Genomic DNA, 21,437 nt, shown 5'->3' with positions numbered 1-21,437 from the left:
CCTAGATCTTGAGATCAGAACATGGTTTGAACAACATTGATAATGTACTATTAAAAGGAATGATAGGCTTGGCAGTGGTGGCTCACGCCTTTAATCCCAGTTCTTGGGAAGCAGAGGCAGGCAGATCTCTGTGAGTTAAGGCCAGCCTGGTCTACAGAGTGAGTTCCAGTACTGCCAAGACTACACAGAGAAATACTGTCTCAAAAACAAAAACAAAAACAAAAAAACAACAACTACAACAACAAGAAGGAATAATTTTTGTTCTATTAAAAGTTATCCTGTCTTTCCCATTTAGACTGCTGAGCTGGGAAAACGAGCTCCAAGATGGATACGTGATAATGAAGTGACCATGTGTATGAAGTGCAAAGAGTCCTTCAATGCACTGACCAGAAGGCGGCATCACTGCCGGGCATGTGGACATGTAAGTGAGGCATCCTCATTATCACAGCTGTTAGAAATGGTATATAGGTGAAATAAAACCATCAGCCTCAAAACAAAACAAAACACCATTAACAATCACTTAGTTAGGAAGTATGTTTTAGAGCTTACCATATGCAAAGTATTGTGCTGCCCCATGAAGAGAAAGAATATGGTCAACAAAATAGCTCCTAGCTTCATGGAGATTACATTGTGAAGAAGAAAATAGATAAGAATTCAAATAAGTATGATGGAGAAAGAAAGAACCAGAAAGTTGAACTGGAGAGTTCAGACAAAATTTAATTAGACAATAGAAGACTATGTGCAGGAGAGTAATATTTGCTTAGATGTCTAAATGGAAGAATGTCCTCATCCTATCAGGGGAACCAGGAGGAGCTTTGAACATATCCCTGCAGGAGGAAAGGCTTTATCCATGAGCAAAATAGCTAGGAAATTCTGTGGCTGGGCATGATCATTTAAAAACAAATCAACAACAACAAAAAAGTAACAGGGATGTAGTTAGAATGTGAATAATCAAAGAAGTCGATGTGTTTGAAAAGGCAAGAGACAGAAACTGCAGTACAGCTTCCAGTTGGCACCAGCACTGGGTCACCTTGGGCGCAGAGTCAGCGGACAAACCCCCCCCCCCAAGGTCCCTAGAGGACTCTCCATGTGATCTTAGGACCACGGGTGAGTGGAACACAACTTCTGTTCCATTCCAATCTCGCAGGACCAGCATTAGGGAAGCAGAAAACCCAGCCTGACCAGGGTCACAAGTCCCTTCCAGTCGGCGCCAGCACCAGGTCACCTGGGCAAGGAGTCGGAGGACACCCCCAAGGTCCCTAGAGGACAGCTACTGAGGCAGACCCCGTTTCGGGCTCCAGAAATCCAGGCACCTTCCCTGCCAGAGGACAGGTGTCCTCCCCACCTGGGAGGGCTTTGCTGGAGCACCTGGGGAAATCATCTTGGCTCCTGGATCCCTCTGAGACTAGTCTGCATAGGTAAGAGTATGGACTACAGAAGCTAACAGCTTCTGGGCCAGGCCAAAGCTACACAGCTTCTGGGACAGGCCCTGTTTCAGACCTTCATCTTCTGCCAGGAAGCAGGTCCGAACCCCAGATATCTGTGCACCTTCCCTGCAAGAGGAGAGCTTGCCTGCAGAGAGTGCTCAGACCACTGAAACTCAGGAAAGAGCTACTCTCCCAGGTCTGCTGTTAGAGGCTAACAGAATCACTGGAGGAACAAGCTCTAACCAGAGACAACTATAACAACTAACTCCACAGATTACCGGATGGCAAAAGGCAAACATAAGAATCTTACTAACAGAAACCAAGACCACTCACCATCATCAGAACACAGCACTCCCACCTCACCCAGTCCTGGGCACCCCAACACACCTGAAAACCTAGACCCGAATTTAAAAGCATATCTCATGATGATGGTAGAGGACATCAAGAGGGACTTTAATAACTCAAAGAAATACAGGAGAACACTGCTAAAGAGTTACAAGTCCTTAAAGAAAAACAGGAAACCACAACCAAACTGGTAGAAGTCCTTAAAGAAAAACAGGAAAACACATCCAAACAGGTGATGGAAATGAACAAAACCATAATAGACCTAAAAAGGGAGGTAGACACAATAAAGAAAACCCAAAGTGAGGCATCGCTGGAGATAGAAACCCTAGGAATGAAATCTGGAACCATGGATGCCAGCATCAGCAACAGAATACAGGAAATGGAAGAGAGAATCTCAGGTACAGAAGATTCCATAGAGAACATCGGCACAACAATCAAAGAAAATACAAAATGCAAAAAGATCCTAACTCAAAACATCCAGGAAATCCAGGACACAATGAGAAGACCAAACCTACGGATAATAGGAGTTGATGAGAATGAAGATTTTCAACTTAAAGTGCCAGCAAATATCTTCAACAAAATTATAGAAGAAAACTTCCAAAACCTAAAGAAAGAGATGCCCATGAACATACAAGAAGCCTACAGAACGCCAAATAGACTGGACCAGAAAAGAAATTCCTCCTGACACATAATAACCAGAACAATAAATACACTAAATAAAGATAGAATATTAAAAGCAGTAAGAGAAATAGGTCAAGTAACATATAAAGGCAGGCCTATCAGAATGATATCAGACTTTTCACCAGAGACTATGAAAGCCAGAAGATCCTGGACAGATGTTATAAGGAAACTGAGAGAACACAAATGCCAGCCCAGGCTACTATTCCCGGCCAGACTCTCAATTACCATAGATGGAGAAACCAAAGTATTCTACGACAAAACCAAATTCACACATTATCTTTCCACGAATCCAGACCTTCAAAGGATAATAACAGAAAAGAAGCAATACAAGGACGGAAATCATGCCTTAGAACAAGCAAGAAAGTAATCCCTCAACAAACCAAAAAGAAGACAGCCACAAGAACAGAATGCCAACTGCAACAACAAAAATAAAAGGAAGCAACAATTACTTTTCCTTAATATCTCTTAATATCAATGGACTCAATTCCCCAATAAAAAGACATAGACTCACAGAATGGCTACACAAACAGGACCCAACATTCTGCTGCTTACAGGAAACCCATCTCAGGGGAAAAGACAGACACTACCTCAGAATGAAAGGCTGGAAAACAATTTTCCAAGCAATGATCTAAAGAAACAAGTTGGAGTAGCCATTCTAATATCGAATAAAATCAACTTCCAACCCAAAGTTATCAAAAAGACAAGGACGGACACTTCATACTCATCAAAGGTAAAATTTTCCAAGAGGAACTCTCAATTCTGAATATCTATGCTCCAAATGCAAGCCAGCCACATTCATTAAAGAAACTTAGTAAAGCTCAAAGCACACATTGCACCTCACACAATAATAGTGGGAGATTTCAACACACCACTTTCATCAATGGACAGATCCTGGAAACAGAAACTAAACAGGGACACAGTGAAAGTAACAGAAGTTATGAAACAAATGGATTTAACATTTTATCCTAAAACAAAAGGATATACCTTCTTCTCAGCACCTCATGGTACCTTCTCCAAAACTGATGATATAATTGGTCACAAAACAGACCTCAACTGATACAAAAATATTGAAATTGTCCCATGCATCCTATCAGATCACCATGAACTAAGGCTGATCTTCAATAACAACATAAATAATAGAAAGCCAACATTCACATGGAAACTGAACAACACTCTTCTCAATGATACCTTGGTCAAGGAAGGAATAAAGAAAGAAATTAATGAAAATGAAGCCACAGCATACCCAAACTTATGGGACACAATGAAAGCATTTCTAAGTTGAAAACTCATAGATCTGAGTGCCTCCAAAAAGAAACTAGGGAGAGCACACACTGGCAGCTTGACAACACACCTAAAAGCTCTAGAACAAAAGGAAGCAAATTCACCCAAGAGGAGTAGACAGCAGGAAATAATCAAACTCAGGAGCGAAATCAACCAGGTGTAAACAAGAAGAACTATTCAAAGAATCAACCAAACCAGGAGCTGGTTCTTTGAGAAAATCAACAAGACAGATAAACCCTTAGCCAGACTCACTAAAGGGCACAGGGACAGCATCCTAATTAACAAAATCAGAAATGAGAAAGCAGACATAACAACAGATCCTGAAGAAATCCAAAACACCATCAGATCCTTCTACAAAAGGCTATACTCAACAAAACTGGAAAACCAGGATGAAATCGACAAATTTCTAGACAGATACCAGGTACCAAAGTTAAATCAGGATCAGATTAATGATCTAAACAGTCCTATATCCCCTAAAGAAATAGAAGCAGTCATTAATAGTCTCTCAACCAAAAAAAGCCCAGGACCAGATGGGTTTAGTGCAGAGTTCTATCAGACCTTCAAAGAAGATCTAATTCCAGTTCTTCACAAACTATTCCACAAAATAGAAGCAGAAGGTACTCTACACAATTCATTCTATGAAGCCACAATTACTCTGATACCTAAACCACAGACCCAACAAAGATAGAGAACTTCAGAACTATTGCCCTTCTGAATATTGATGCAAAAAATCCTCAATAAAGTTCTCGCTAACCGAATCCAAGAACATATGAAAACAATCATCCATCCTGACCAAGTAGGTTTCATTCCAGTGATGCAGGGATGGTTTAATATATGGAAATCCATTAACGTAATCCACTATATAAACAAAATCAAAGACAAAAACCACATGATCATCTCCTTAGATGCAGAGGAAGCATTTAACAAAATCCAACACCAATTCATGATAAAAGTCTTGTAAAGATCACGAATTCAAGGCCCATACCTTAACATAATAAAAGCAATCTACAGCAAACCAGTAGCCAACATCAAAGTAAATGGTGAGAAGTTGGACGCATTCCCACTAAAATCAGGGACTAGACAAGGCTGCCCACTTTCTCCCTACCTATTTAACATTGTACTTGAAGTCCTAGCCAGAGCAATTCAACAACAAAAGGAGATCAAGGGGATACAGATTGGAAAGTAAGAAGTCAAAATATCAATTTTTGCAGATGATATGATAGTATATATAAGTGACCCTAAAATATCCACCAGACAACTCCTAAACCAGATAAACAGCTTCAGTGAAGTAGCTGGACAGAAAATTAACTCAAATAAATTAGTGGCCTTTCTCAACACAAAGGATAAACAGGCTGAGAAAGAAATTAGGGAAACAACACCCTTAACAATAGTCACAAATAATATAAAATACCTTGGCGTGACTCTAACTAAGGAAGTGAAAGATCTATATGATAAGAACTTCAAGTCTCTGAAGAAAGAAATTAAAGAAGATCTCAGAAGATGTAAATCTACAGACTCAATGCAATCCCCATCAAAATTCCAACTCAATTCTTCAACGAATTAGACAGTGCAATCTGCAAATTCATCTGGAATAACAAAAAACCTAGGATAGCAAAAACTCTTCTCAAGGATAAAAGAACCTCTGGTGGAATCACCATGCCTGACCTAAAGCTGTACTACAGAGCAATTGTGATAAAAACTGCATGGTACTGGTATAGCAACAGAAAAGTAGACCAATGGAAAAGAATTGAAGACCCAGAAATGAACCCACACACTTGATCTTTGACAAAGGAGCTAAAACCATCCAGTGGAAAAAAAGACAGCATTTTCAACAAATGGTGCTGGCACAACTGGCAATTAACATGTAGAAGAATATGAATTGATCCATTCCTATCTACTTGTACTATGGTCAAATCTAAGTGGATCAAGGAACGACACATAAAATCAGAGACAGTGAAACTTATAGAGGAGAAAGTGGGGAAATGCCTCAAAGATATGGGCACAGGGGAAATTTTCCTGAATAGAACAGCAATGGCTTGTGCTGTAAGATCGAGAATTGACAAATGGGACCTCATAAAATTGCAAAGCTTCTGTAAGGCAAAAGACACCATCAATAAGACAAAAAGGCCACCAACACATTGGGAAAGGATCTTTACCTATCCTAAATCTGATAGGGGACCAATATCCAATATATATAAAGAACTCAAGAAGGTGGAATCCAGAAAATCAAATAACCCCATTTAAAAAATGGGGCTCAGAGCTAAACAAAGAATTCTCACCTGAGAAGCACCTGAAAAAAATGGTAAGCATCCTTAATCATCAGGGAAATTCAAATCAAAACAACCCTTTGATTCTACCTCACACTAGTCAGAATAGCTAAGATCAAAAATTCAGGTGACAGCAGATCCTGGTGAGGATGTGGAGAAAGAGGAACACTCCTCCATTGTTGGTGGGATTGCAAGCTTGTACAACCACTCTGGAAATCAGTCTGGTGGTTGCTCAGAAAATTGGACATAGTACCAGAGGATCCCGCAATACCTCTCCTGGGCATATATCCAGAAGATGTTCAAACCGGTCAGAAGGACACATGCTCCACTATGTCATCGAAGCCTTATTTATAATAGCCAGAAGCTGGAAAGAACCCAGATGTCCCTCATAGAGGAATGGATACAGAAAATGTGGTACATTTACACAATGGAGTACTACTCAGCTATTAAAAAGAATGAATTTATGAAATTCCTAGGCAAAAGGATGGACCTGGAGGGTATCATCCTGAGTGAGGTAACCCAATCACAAAAGAACTCACATGATATGTACTCACTGATAAGTGGATATTAGCCCAGAAACTTAGAATACCCAAGATATAAGATAGAATTTGCAAAACACATGAAACTCAAAAAGAACGAAGACCAAAGTGTAGACACTTTGCCCCTTCTTAGAATTGGGAACAAAACACCCATGGAAGGAGTTACAGAGACAAAGTTTGGAGCTGAGATGAAAGGACGGACCATCTAGAGACTGCCATATCCGGGGATCCATCCCACAATCAGCCTCCAAACGCTGACACCATTGCCTACACAAGCAAGATTTTGCTGAAAGGACCCTGATATAGCTGTCTCCTGTGAGACTATGTCGGGGCCTAGCAAACACATAAGTGGATGCTCACAGTCAGCTATTGGATGGATCACAGGGCCCCCAGTGGAGGAGCTAGAGAAAGTACCCAAGGAGCTAAAGAGATCTGCAACCCTATAGGTGGAACAATAATATGAACTACCCAGTACTCCCCAGAGCTCGTGTCTCTAACTGCATATTTATCAGAAGATGGCCTAGTCGGCCATCAGTGGAAAGAGAGGCCTATTGGTTGTGCAAACTTTATATGCCTCGGTACAGGGGAACGCCAGGGCCAAGAAGTGGGAGTCAGGGTGTAAGACCCCCCAAAGCTGGGTCTCCACTCAAGTCCTGGGATGAGCTGGTCAGCACCCCAGTGACCTGAGAGAAAACCACACCTGATGCAAACTGCAAGAGGTTATTTTATCAGCTAGCTGAGGACGAAGTCCCTTCACTGTACAGGGCATGGGAGTTCTACCCTGAATGGTGACAGTAGTGGGCTTTTAACAGCCTACTGAGGAATTGGGAGGAGTTGGGAGGAGAGTTGGGAGGAGTTGGGAAGAGTTGGGAGGAGTTGGGAGGAGAATTCTTCTCTTCTGGGTGTCCTTGGTGAAATTTACAAGGCAGGAGTGGAGAGTGAGTTCTTTCTGAATTTTTATCTCCGTGTCCTCGGCACAGGAAGGCAGGCATCTCTGGTTGTAAAGTATAGAAACAAAAAGGCTTTTTGCTGGCTATAGAGAACAAAGAGCTTCTTTCTGGCTGTAGTTTTAGAGATCAGGGAAAACAAGCTTGGGGAATGTCCAGGGGCTAAACGTTCCAGGGAGAAATGCTCTGAGTCGGGAAGTAGCGGGGGAGGGTATGGGGGACTTTTGGGATAGCACTGGAAATGTAAATGAAGAAAATACCTAATAAAAAAATTTTTTAAAGAAAGAAACTGCAGTACAGGTAAAAGTTACAGCTTTTGCAGGGTAGGGCAAAGTCCTCTCTTTGAAAAGAAGGGAGAAAGACAGATGCAAGTATGATAAATGAATTGGAGGGAATTTTACTATTTGGGCATGTTAGTAGTGAGAAATGGGGGTGTTTAAGGTCAGTGTTATATTTTTATTGAATTGGACAGAATGGTCAGCTGAAAGTAAGGGAAAAGGGATGTGTATATAAGAGGAGAGAAAGTGAATGTTGCACTGACACAGGTGGACTCATTCCTCTTTAGAAATTTCTAGTTAGAAATCCAGACAGATGCCAGGCAGCTTAACAGCAATGATTTTTTTTCCATAGCAGAATTCAGCAATGCAGGCCACAGAAGGTAGAAGACCAGGTTCATGAATAAGTGTAATGAAATCACAAAGGAGGATTGTAGATGTTTGCCTTGGGTAAATAATGGAAGTCGTGACAAAATATTGGAAACAAAGATTTCTGTAGTTCAATGCTGCATAGTAATGGACAGCTGGAACAAGTTGGAAAAATGAGGCATGTTGGGAAATGAAGAACAGGTATTCCAGGTTGACAATGAGTCCCTGGTGATAATACATTTTTCAGTGGGTAACCCTAAGAACAAAAAGCTAGAGCAGACTGCCTGAGAATAGCACCAGCTGCAGACACCTAAAGTCTGAGTCAATAAGGTAGTCACATGAATGCTAAAACACCAGGCACTGGAGTGAGCTAATGATACGCTCATTCTACCACATTAGATCACTGATGCTGTCATCTCAAGTGCTCTCAAGGCCTATTCCTGAGAGCTACTGGGACCTTGATAGGCCTTGGAAAATAGGCAGAAACCCTGGGGCAGAAATTGAGGTACAATGGGATTAATTCTGTCTCTGAGATAAGAATGGGTAAGCAGACCTGGTAATGTGATTCCAGCTTCCTACTCTGGTATCATGGCATCCTATCAGACAGCATAAGTCTAAGGTTGTTCTCCTTCATACTTAAAGTTTCCTGAATTTCTTTTCCTGACACTGAGATTAAATGTAGTGAGGCCGTTTATAATCAAAATTAAATAATAAAGAAACAACTACCTCAGAATAAACTTTAAATTGATCTTTAGGTTTGTTTAAAATGATTTCTGGTACTGACATACTTGTACTTTGGTCAAAAGATAAAACGTGTTTGTATATAGATTACCAAATGATATGATTTGAAAATAGATTAGTTGAATTGAGTTTACAGATATATGTATGTCTACCATTAAACCTCCAAAGTAATTTTGTTGTTATAATCAGAATACTATGGTACATATCAAGGTTGGGTAGAAATTGAACCCAAGGCTTTGAACACCAAGGCTGTGTTCTACTACTGAGCCTTTGACCATTGTTTTTCTGTATTTCAACTGCTATGAACATACTCCAAATTGTTTACTTAAAAGCTCATACATTTTTAAATGAACTTTACCTACTATAAGGTTGAGGCAAAAAGTACTTTCCTAAGCAAGAAAGTAATGATTTAAACCTAAAAAAGAAGTTCTAGACAATAGTAATAATTTGAAAAGCACCATTTACTCATGCATTTGCATTATGCTCATCTACATTGACGTTCTGTAGCTGTTGTGTGTGGTGAAAAAAATATTTTAAAGCAACCTCCTGTAGAACTTCATAGGAGATGGGCAAGTAATACACAAGTCTATAGTTAAAACTTCACCATCGCCAGGCTCTGTTCTAAACACTAAAGGAAGAAGAAGAGAATTTGAGACTTCAAGGACTATAAGAGGTGGAAGAAGAGGGGAGCATGGCATTTTGGGGATGTAGGAAGTCAGTGCCATTGAAGATAGGCCAATCAAATATAATATGTATTACTATTAATATATAATATAGCTAATACTTTTTTTCTTTAACCAGAAACAAAGGAATGACTGAAGAATTGTTTTTTACTTGTTAGTTTTGGTTTGGCTTTTTTTTTTTTGGTTTGGTTTGGTTTGGTTTGGTATATTTTAGACAAGGTCTTACTGTCTAGCCCTTACTGGCCTGGAATGCTCTATTCTATGTAGACTGAACTGGCCTTGAACTCACAGAGATCTTCTTGCCTCTGTATCTACTCATATTGTGTTGGGACTAAAAGCATGTATCACAATGCATGGTTTTAGATCAAAGGATATTTAAGTATAAGAGGAACATACCAAACTTATAAGACTTCTAGCCTAGACTTGAAAATTTTGTTCTTGTATAATGTTAGGTAGAACTTAAGGATGTGGAAAGGACCACTCAGGCTCTGAGAGTCCAAATGTGAGTGCTAATAACTTAAAAGATTGAAGACCTTTAGAAATTAAAGTCAAGAGGACATAATGTGCTGCATCTATGAAGGTAGGTAAGTAGTCATCAGAAATTACCTGCTGTTATATGACTGTACTATTTCCTCTGAGATGTGGAACTAGGAGAGGAGATGGATGGTATGGTACATCCAGGGCAAAGGGCCTTTAGAGGTGAAAGTGGTGCTCAGATTGTCACAGACATTATTAAAATACTCTGATGTATTCAGTATCTTTTGAAATGTTCTTAGACTAAAAAAACATAACTTTTATATTTAACCTTCTCTTGTATGTATGAATATTTCCTAAATCTAATTGTCTTAATTATTCCTAGACCTAATTATTCATTTTAAATATCCTTTTTAAAATTAAAGGTGGTTTGTTGGAAATGTTCTGACTACAAAGCTCAGCTTGAGTATGATGGTGGAAGATTGAACAAGGTTTGTAAAGACTGTTACCAGATAATAAGTGGATTCACAGACAGTGAAGAAAAGAAAAGAAGGGGCATTTTAGAGGTAAAAATAGTGAACTCTTCATATTCTTAGATGACAAACTCTCTTAGTCATAAGGATGCAAATAATGTGCCTTACTTGTTTTTGCATTCACATTCAGGATAACTGTGAGCAGGACACATACTTTTATTTTAGTTTGTTGACACCCTAATGGGTCATGCCCCACAGGTTGAGAACTCATTCTCTAGAGGAACAGAACTGGCAGAATGAGTATGTATGACAGAGGACCTGATAGCTCTTCAGTTCAGTACCTCATAGACCAGTCTGGCACTGAAGGCCTGCACAGTTCTTAGAAAGTTGCTGATTTTCAGCCCAGGTTGGAAGCCAAGCAGCAAGAAATGGCAACAGCAGCAACAATGGAGAAGGCATCTTCCCAGCAAGAAGCTAAGCACTGCTTTCCCTCTGACTCTTAGTAGTCTAAGCTGCTGCCAATCTGCCTCAATTAATACCAGATCCGTTTGGGTTAACAGTCAAGATCAACTACCACAAGTACCATAAAAAAATCAAATTGCTTTGAAGTTTTCCATTGTTGTTTTGTTTGTTGGTTTTTGTTGTTGTTGCTGCTGCTGCTGTTGTCTTGAGACAGTGTCTCACAAAGTTCTGGTCCTCTAGAAAGGAGTTCTCAACCTGTGGGGGCATGACCCATTAGGGTGTCAAATGATCCTTTCACAGGGGTCACCTAAACTGGCCTTGATTTTAGCCAAATGTGACCCTGAGCTTTCTCCCTCCACCTCCCAATTACTGGGGTATAGGCATGCAGCTCCATGGCTGATTTGTGTTTTGTAGTTTGAAGAGTTTGAAAAGAAAATGTTGCCTTCTGGCAGTGACATATTTTTACTACTAGATCTATATTATATAAAAGTCTACATATTTAAATTTTATTTTTAATTTTATAAATATTAATCAGTTAGGATATGTTTGCTTTCTTCATGTGTAAGTACCTATATGGTGGCCTTGATTTGGACTCTGACCTTTTTTAGAACTGTTTGCTGACTGCTAATGTGAGCCAGTATCAATTGGCACAAAGTAAGGCCACACCATTATCCCCCTTACATCATGTGGACAACACTGAGTAGCAATACCCTTCATAGGAAAAGAAGCAAAACAGTTTATTTCTAATAAAGCTCCTTAGCCAAATGTTTCTGTTTCCCATCATCCAGTACTTAATATATTAGTAAGCGAAGTTTGCTCTAGTGAGACTCTTCTAATTACCTTAATACTAAAGGTAACTGATGGTCACATCTTGCCTTTTTGACTTTATATTCTTACATTATTGGAATATTAGATTCATAGGTTGAGTGTGTTGATTCCGGCTGACTGAGCTCAAATTCTAGCACATCAAATTCTAAGTATGTACTCTTTAAGAATCTCATTAAAAACTCTGAGCTTTAGAAACAATGAAAGCACTTACCTTGTCAATGCTGGTGTGAAAATATACATCTCAAGCAAAATCAAATCTATATAGTGAACAGTCAATAAATGTTGACCATTTATGTACTGAGTCTAATAATAAAGAGTTAAATATGACCTCAGAGTAGTTTTATCCATCATCCCGATAAAGAAAAACTAGTAAATATAATATACCTTTTTAAAAGACAACCAAAGGAGACATGCTATATACATATACTGTACTTTATAAATACTTCCCTTAAGGCATGTTTCATCCCCATTTGATTCATTGTGTTTATTCTTTTTCTCCATTGTATTTTCTAGATTGAATCAGCAGAAGTATCAGGAAATAGTGAGGTGTGCAGTTTCCTTCAGTACATGGAAAAGTCAAAGCCTTGGCAGAAAATCTGGTGTGTGATCCCCAAGCAAGACCCCCTTGTGCTGTACATGTATGGCGCTCCTCAGGTAACTAAGCCATGTGTATTTGAATGGTGTGGCCAGGACAGAGGGACACGTGTGGAAGCCAACCCTCAGGAGAACAAAGAGCTCAGGCAGTGTCACTGTGGCCTATCTTAAAATAAGGAAAAGTTGATTTTGTTGATTTAAACTGATATTCTTCTTATAGCTGCTTAATATGCATTTGATAAGTCATATCCCTGTTCATCTTTTATTCTTATTTAGTAGATGTGAGAAAAGGCAAGTTGAATAAGGAGCGTAGGAGTGAGTAGAAAGGAGATGAAGAAAGGGGAGGTAAAGAGGGGGAGCAAACGGTTTGTAGAGAGTGGAAATACTTGGTCATTTTGTGTTTGGTTTTATTTGTTGACAGTACTAGAGATGTAAGAACAAAATCATTGAAAGAAAGGAGTCACCATAAGTCCTGGGGTAATAATACTCAGCAATAAGTTCTCGTGACCCATATGTACAGCTAAGCTAGAGACCTGGGGTCAGCTCTAATGCTGGCTTATCTTCTAGTATAAGCCAGAACATGGTATGTAGATTGTTTTGCTTTGAAAGTGAACAACACTTAAAGCAATTATATATTCCTGCACTTTAGAAACATATTGTTTTAAATTTGTCAGACTTTATTTAGCCTCATCCTACATCAAGATCTAGAAAACATTTTAAGAAAAATCCCTAGAACTGTCTAAAACTATTCTACTTTTCTGTTTTCCCTGACAATAATTAAGAAGAATGAATCATTAAAAAAAATATTATTTTTAATTCTTAGTAATGCTGGTTTTAAACTTTAAGATTGCTGTTATTCACCCTCCATCTTGGCTTTTCACTGAGTGGAGAAAGCACGGGCTTTGAATGAGCTTCCCACAGGAGCAAGCTTTGCACCAGGACGATTTTGCTCATCTGGTGTCAGCTCTACTTCCTTTATCTTCTTCAGCCAACACCATTGTTGACCCCATCGACAGACACTAAAATCAGCCTCCATCCAAAGAGAGTTCCTGAGCGAGGATGTGTGGGACAGTAGGCAGGGAAGAGTTTGTAGGAGTAAGGACCACATACACCTATGTAATAATATGTCTTATATGTACAATGTCCTTTCCTTAGGATGTCAGAGCCCAAGCGACCATACCCCTCCTGGGCTACGTTGTGGATGATATGCCTAAGAGTGCAGATCTGCCACATAGTTTCAAGCTGACCCAGTCCAAGTCTGTGCATAGCTTTGCTGCAGACAATGAGGAACTGAAACAGAAATGGCTGAAAATCATCCTTCTAGCTGTCACAGGTGAGACACCAGATGGCCCAAGTGAGCATCTAGCCACCTTGAACAATCTCCCTGGACCCAAGAAAAAGTCAGAATGCTAAACTTCAGCAGCTGCTAGTGTGGAGTTTCCAGTAATACACATAGCTCAAGACATCCCCAGCTCTCCTTCCTTGTCTCTTAGCACTTTGCATTGAGAAATATGGTTTCATAAACACATCTTTTGGGGACTTCTTTCATATGTTTATATATAATAAAATCAGTATGCAGAGCCATTCTTCTGTTGAAGTTCTAAAATAATGTGGAAAATGGAACCTTTTTGATAAGCTATTCCTTAACTGTGTATGTTTGCCTTGAGTGGGTTAAAAAATGTTAACTGTCGAATCACTACCTGGTTATAATGGGCCTTTCATTTAAGAAATCCTTCATTGTCTTGTTCACATGTAGAACTTGTAAGAGTGTGAAAAATATACCTCCATGTAACCAAAATAGATCTATGGTAAAAAGTACAGGGACAGTTTAGAGTATTGTATGAACTTGTCTAGTTTGTAAGTCTCATGCTATGTAAATAGTTTCTGTTCTTATACAACACAAAAAATTATAGGTTCCTGATGTTGATACTTTTTGACTTAATATAATACTTGTTTTGTAGAATTACTCCTAATAATAAAATATCTAAAATACAAATCAATTTGCCTGTATATAATATTGAAAATAAGTATGAATATGTCAGCTTTCTCTTCAGCTTTAGTTTTGTTTTCACTCTGGTTAATTCTTTAAATATAAAACCTATTTTATTTCTAAACTTAGCAGTGTTCTAAATTTAAGAAAAATTGGTAAGTTATGTTGAACTGATTAGAATCTAAGTGTATTGATATTTTTATAGTAAAAAAGAGTAATTTATGTGGTGTCAGATATAGTGTGAATTTCAACAGTATTTTTAGAGTACTATTTTTCTTTTGTTCTGTACCTATTTAAAACAGTGCCTCTCTTAGAAGGTGCTATTAATTCTTATTTAGATAAAAGATGAGGGTTTAGTAAATAGTAACTAAACATTATTATTTTTAACTACTCTGCTTATTCTCAACTTAAGTGCACTTTGGTCACAGAGATTAAAATGTATGGCTTACTTTACATTTTATATTAACATAATTGTCATGGTAATTTAATGTCAACATATGCAAAAACTTCCTAAAACTATATAAGACATCTGACCTTATAGAGCCCTGGGATATATGGAAGACGCTGGTTTACTGTTTACTGTCCTCCTTTCCATTGGACTGTTATGGACGGGTAAATGAGGACAACATCTAATAAACACAAGGTGGCTGGGTGAGCTTTCCTTCTGTCAGCTACAAAGCGGAGCTCATGCGTGTGCCAGCTTATCTGGGAGAAGAGAGTTATTAGTAAAGGAAATTTATGCTTAATCATTCACTAGAAAAGATAGATGAAACCAGGATTTCAGAATCAATAATGGCAGATTTCTATGAGATGGGAAGCACTAAAGAAACTGCAGAATTCTCCCTTTTTATCCCATGGACTCTCAGATGAACTATGGCTGTCTATTAGGTTGTGCTTGTGACTAAAATCTTATGTTGAGTTTACTGTTTAAGTTAATACTTTTCTCATATTAGACTTTTTTCCTTTCTTTTCCATTCTCCAAACATTACCACTTTTACTGTACTGTTTACTAGGAATCCATAGAATGTCTTCACTACACACAATCTTTAAGGGCTACACTTGAGATGTAGAGTACAATTTATCAGAAATTGAGACCACCATACATTTATACACCTCATGTTGCACAAGAAACGTCTCATTTTTTTTCTACTCCAAAGGAGCAAGGGAACCAATTAGGTTGCTTTCCTCCATGAAATACCAGACATGAACATTAACATTAAACCATCTATTTAGAATCACTAATGGGCAAAACACAAAGCTATCTCCTTATTCCCTACTAAATGAGAGTCATATAGAAAGAAATTGTACATTGTTTCTCTTTTCTAGTTGTCAGCATTGATGCTGTGTTTGAGTGGGAGGAAAGAAACCAGGTGTGAAGGGTACCTATTGATAAAATTAAACAATAACTATACATCTTACTTTATTTTTCATATTTCAAGAAAAGAAAAGCAGTAAATATGTAGAATGACTATCAGAATAAGGATGACTTCTGTAAATATAAGCAGAATAATGAGTGAACTGTCTCACTTAGAAGATTTATGTCAGATAATATTTAAAAAAAAAACTATTTGATCAGCAAGAAGAGTACATGTTTGCCTACCAGCAAATTCTTGAATAGAAGGAATATGATTAGATATTCAGTGTAGTTCAACTTAGATTATTGAAAGGATACTCATAAAAAGAATGTTAGCATGCTTCTAGTGTTCATTCAGTAAGGAGTGTGAGTGCCAGAAGAGGATCTTCTCTGGTTCTCACCTTTACTTCTCCCCACACTGAGCCAAGCACAAACCACTTTCCCCATCTCTCTCAAAATAACCACAAATACTTTTAGTAGGAGAAAAAAGTAATAGAATAATATTAGTTACTTATTAAGAACTCAACTCTGGGGCTAAGGAGAATTCTATGCAAGGATGAGAAACAGTTCAGACAGGTCTCCGGAGACCACATAAAGGCCAGGCAAGCAAGGGCAACAGAGGTGGGGCCAGGAAGTTTTGGTGAAGGTGCTCTATCCAGGCAAGTCAGAGCAGCGAGTGCAGGAACAGTAAGTAACCTTGCCTCAATGATGAGGTAGAGAGGCACCAAGGAAGTCACCTGACATAGCCTCAGATCTCTCCACATTTGCACAGTTCCCTAAATATATGTGAACACACATGCATGGACAGTGTGCATGCACATACACATTAAAAAATCTAATTCAAATAAACTCCAATCCAAGAGGTTGTTAGAATAACTAACCTCTTTTTGAGATAAGTAGGGTTTCATGATAAACTGAGCCTGAACATAGTATCAGTTCCTTTCCTGATCAAATAAATGTTTCATATGGTTCTTAATTTGTTATTTTCTCTAGCTTAGTGTGTTCAAAAGTAATCTTTAAGAAAAATGTCCTTCCTTCAAATTTAAGAAAATATTTCTTTGGTAAAATTGTTATTCATTCAAAGCATTTCAACTTTCAACATAATTGTTGCTTTTGTTGAAAGTCTACCATTTGGAAAAGGTGAGATGTGGTACATGCTTTTATCTAAACTTTTATGTGGAGTTCAATAATGAAAAATGCCACTAGCCACTTTTGTAATAATACCAAGCAATAAAACTCTCCAGTATGAGTTTATACCAAAAGTTTAACATGAAGGCCCTAAGCTACAGCATATAGAGAATCAACTTCTGAGAAGTGATATGATAGTCCAAATTGCTGAGCACAGGGGAAAGAAGGAAGGCATCGTTCCATGGCTTCAGGCATATCAACTGTGTTTAATTTCTTTTTTTTTTAGATTTATTTATTTTATGTATATGAGTACACTGTCACTATCTTTAGACACACCCGAAGAAGGCATCAGATCCCATTGCAGATGGTTGTGAACCACCATGCGGTTGCTGGGAATTGAACTCAGGACCTCTTAATTGCTGAGCCATCACTCTAGCCTTGTGTTTAATTTCTACAAAGGCTATGTATAATGAAGCAGTTTGTTTGCTCTGCTCTGTTTTATCAGCTGTGTTGTACATTTCTGTGAATTGAATTCAACATAAAGGTTGCCATACTGTCTTCACTGGATTACCTACACCATTTTTTAAATATAGGAATTAACCTTGTAAATGTTCCCTGCTGAATTTTCTAAACAAGAGTATATGTTGCCATCAGAACTGTTTAACTATAATTCCATGGTACTTCAGGGTTGTTGAAGAGCCACTGATGCCTTCTAAAATCCTCTACTCAAAAATACTTCTGGAGTTCATGATTCTGTTTTTTGGGGTATTTGGGGAGATTGATTGTTTTCCTCCTTTTGGTTGAGGTGGAAGGGTTTTCCCTCCTTCAGTTATTTTCAGATATCATTTGTTTATTTCTAAAGCTTTAACTTATTCAGAGTGTATTGTCTGAAATGGATTCTTAATCCTCATATCTGTCAGTGTGTTGTCATGGCAAATGAGCATGAATAAGAGTAAATCAATTCCCAGAAAGCACAGGTCTTATTTATCTCTGTTGTTTTAAGAGTAGAAGGTAACTTAGCTTTCCTACATCACATGATAAGCACATGGTATGTATAATCTAAAATTTGAAAGACAGAACAATCTTAGTGTTTTATTTAATGTTGTGATCTTCAAGAATGTATGAATATAAGAACTGAGGCTAAAGAGTTCCTCTTATTAGAGTTACATTCACATTTGTAGTGGATCCTGTCACTTTTTCATTCTAAGTTTAATTAGAATCAAGTTTTTTATTTTCATATAACTATCAAACTATAGGTTCCCTAGATTTTAAAAGAAAAGCATTAGACTACTAGATCTATCTAAATACTCTCTGTGACTTTATATGTATAAATGTACAAATTATAAATCTTCAATTCTCACCAAAGAACAAAATGTTATGTAAAATTTAATTTAAGTATTTTAACAAAATTATTCACATGTGTTTTTAATGTTATAATTCATCTTTACCCAAGCCCATCAGTCTTGCTAGGTTACAGGAAGAGGCAATGTTGCTTTTGTTGCAGGTATAGAGAGAGCACCTACCTTAGCACATGAAAGGAATGAATGGAGCTGGATAAATGGGCTGACTACTTGTATCCATGTGAACTGCTCGAGAGAAATAAGTTAGAAGATGCCTATGTACTTGTTGGTGGATGAAATCCTTGTGCTCAGGATTTGACCTTGGCATCTAAATTATACATGATATTATCTTATCATTACTTTATTTCTTCTTTAAGCTTTTACAAAGTAATCTCATTCTATAAGCCATTTTTCTGCTATTTTTCACTCTAAAGTCAACTTTCTAAGAGAAGGGAATGGCTAAATGCTGTGTCTTTTCTGTATTTCAAGATAAAATAACACATGGCTTCTACAAGATAGTTTATTTGTTGGAAGTGGGGGTCACTGAAAGTTACATAAAGATCATACTTTGCCCTAAAATTCATTGTGATCAATTTGATAAAAAAAATTAAATCAAATTTTAGTATATTTTAATAAGTGAATACTAAATGCATCAAGTAAATACAGACCTTATAGCCCATTATGATGAGAAAATTGAATTGTGTATTATGAAATATGAAGACTCAAATATATACTATATATTATTTAACATTTAATCATTCATATATAAAACCAAACTGCCATTTCATATTTTAAGAGACAATTAATTGTTTTGTTTTGGTTTTGGTTTTTTGGTTTTTCGAGACAAGGTTTCTCTGTATAGCTGTCCTGGAACTCACTTTGTTGACCAGGCTGGCCTCGAACTCAGAAATCCACCTGCCTCTGCCTCGAGTGCTGGGATTAAAGGTGTGTGCCACCACACCCAGTGCTAATTGTTATTTAAAAAACTAAGAATTATTTTGATTTTTCTTTTGACATGTTTACTGAGTTTCAAAGGGCACATCAGAATTTTATAGTTGTGAAAATATAAACATCCCTATTTTGCAGTGGTGTGAATGTACAATACTTAGATATGCTGTATATATAGTGTAACATCTGTATATTTAATCATAAAGGCAGATAATTGAAAACATTGTAAAATTAAGCACTTCAATTCTTGTTAAATATGAAACATTTGTATCTTGTAAATAAAGACATCCTTAAATTGGTTTTGGAGCCTTGGCTGTTATTTCCACCAGTATTATATGTACTGAGTATGCATGATTTTGATTTTCTGATCAGAAAAAAGGTTATTTCAGCAGGATATTGGTACTTCTAGTTTCTAGTCATCAAAAAAAAAAATTTGAGAAAATCCTAAAAAAATGTCACAAGTAAAAAAAATGTTTCCAGCAGCACTATGAGCAGATCTTGGACACTAGCTCTGCATCCAGTCCCACAACACCCAGAGGAAGCTCAAATCCCAGGCACTCTAACATGCCCAGGATCATAGGATCATAGGTGAGAAGGCCACAACATCAGCCCCAACACCAGGGAGGGACTGGAACCAGCAGGATCCAGGGATGCAGGAATCCCACCTGGCCAGTGTCACCAGTTCCTTCCGGTCTGAGGAGGTACCCTGAGCAGACCTTGGGTGCTAGCTCTGCACCCAGTACCACAACACCCAGAAGAAACTCAACTCCTAGGTGCTCTAACACACACAGGATCTCAGGATCTCAGGAGCTTGGTCATACCAGGATCTCAGAATCCCAGAAGCAGCTTGGTTCCAAGGAGCTTTGACACACAAAGGACCTCAGGTTCACGGGATCACAGAATCACAGGATCACAGGGACAACTGGACTCTGATGAGTTCTAACACAACCAGGATTAGAGAAGGGACAGGCTCCAGTCAGATACAGTTGAGGGCAGGTAGCACTAGAGATAACCAGATGATTAGCAACAAGTGCAAGAACATAAGCAACAGAAACTGAGGGTACTTGGCAACATCAGAACCCAGTTCTTCAACCATAACAAGTTCTGGATAAATCATCACACTGGAAAAGCAAGACATGGATCTAAAGTCACTTCTCATGTTGATGATAAAGAACTTTAAGAAGGACATAAAGAACTCCCTTAAAGAAATACAGGAGAACACAGGTGAACAGGTAGAAGAATTTAGAGAGGAAACACAAAAATCCCTTAGAGAGTTACAGGAAAACACAACAAAACAGGTGAAGGAATTGAACAAAACCATCCAGGATCTAAAAAATGGAAATAGGAACAAAAAAGAAATCACAAACAGACACAACCCTGGAGTTAGAAAACCTAGGAAAAAGATCAGGAGACATAGATGCAAGCATCACCAACAGAATACAAGAGATAGAAGAGAGAATCTCAGATGCAGGAGATACCATAGAAAACATTGACACAACACTCAAAGAAAATGCAAAACATTACTAACATAAAACATTGAGGGAATCCAGAACACAATAAAATGAAACCTAAGAATAGGTATAGAAGAGAGTAAAGATTCCCAACTTAAAGGGCCAGTAGATATCTTCAACAAAATTATAGAAGAAATTTCCATAACCTAAAGAAAGAGAAGCCCACGAACATACAAGAAGCCTACAGAACTCCAAATAGACTGGACCAGAAAAGAAATTCCTCCCATCACATAATAATCAAAACACCAAATGCACAAAACAAAGAATATTAAAAGCAGTAAGGGAAAAAGGTCAAGTAACATATAAAGGCAGACTTATCAGAATTACAACAGACTTCTCACCAGAGAATCTAAAAGCCAGAAGATCCTGGGCAGATGTCATACAGACCCTAAGATTAAACAAAGGCCAGCCCAGGGTACTATACCCAGCAAAACTCTCAATTAACAAAGATAGAGAAAACAAGATATTCCATGACAAAACCAAATTTACATAATATCTTTCCACAAATCCAGCACCACAAAGGATAATACATGGAAAACACCAACACAAGGAGGGAAACTACACCCTAGAAAAAGCATGAAAGTAATCTTCTTTCAACAAACCCAAAGAAAGCCACAAAAACATAATTTGACCTCTAACAACAAAAATAACAGAAAGCAACAATCATTTTTCCTTAATATCTCTTAACATCAATGAACTCAACCCCCAATGAAAAGGCATAGACTATCAGACTAGATACATAAACAGAACCCAACATTTTACTGTGTACAGGAAACATAC

At 37.9% G+C, this 21,437-nt stretch overlaps 1 protein-coding gene across 10 annotated transcripts in view; it reads left to right on the top strand.

Moving 5' to 3' along the window:
• The window catches only part of Fgd4 (FYVE, RhoGEF and PH domain containing 4), a 183,625-nt gene extending 164,173 nt beyond the window's left edge, over positions 1–19,452 (top strand). For 7 of the 10 annotated variants that reach the window (XM_011245874.3, XM_006522027.4, XM_006522024.4 and 4 more), the window contains 4 exons: positions 296–421; positions 10,455–10,595; positions 12,306–12,446; positions 13,542–19,452. In XM_011245874.3, coding sequence (XP_011244176.1) covers positions 296–421; positions 10,455–10,595; positions 12,306–12,446; positions 13,542–13,799 — 666 coding nt within the window. In that variant the 3' untranslated portion in view covers positions 13,800–19,452. The remainder of the gene's footprint in view (positions 1–295; positions 422–10,454; positions 10,596–12,305; positions 12,447–13,541) is intronic. The other 3 variants (NM_001301817.1, NM_139232.3, NM_001301818.1) reach the window with 1 other exon arrangement.
• Positions 19,453–21,437: the final 1,985 nt, after the last annotated feature.

Source organism: Mus musculus, chromosome 16 (genome assembly GCF_000001635.26).
Source record: "Mus musculus strain C57BL/6J chromosome 16, GRCm38.p6 C57BL/6J".
In the NCBI taxonomy this organism is placed as follows: domain Eukaryota; kingdom Metazoa; phylum Chordata; class Mammalia; order Rodentia; family Muridae; genus Mus; species Mus musculus.
This window is presented reverse-complemented; position numbering and strand designations above follow the sequence as displayed.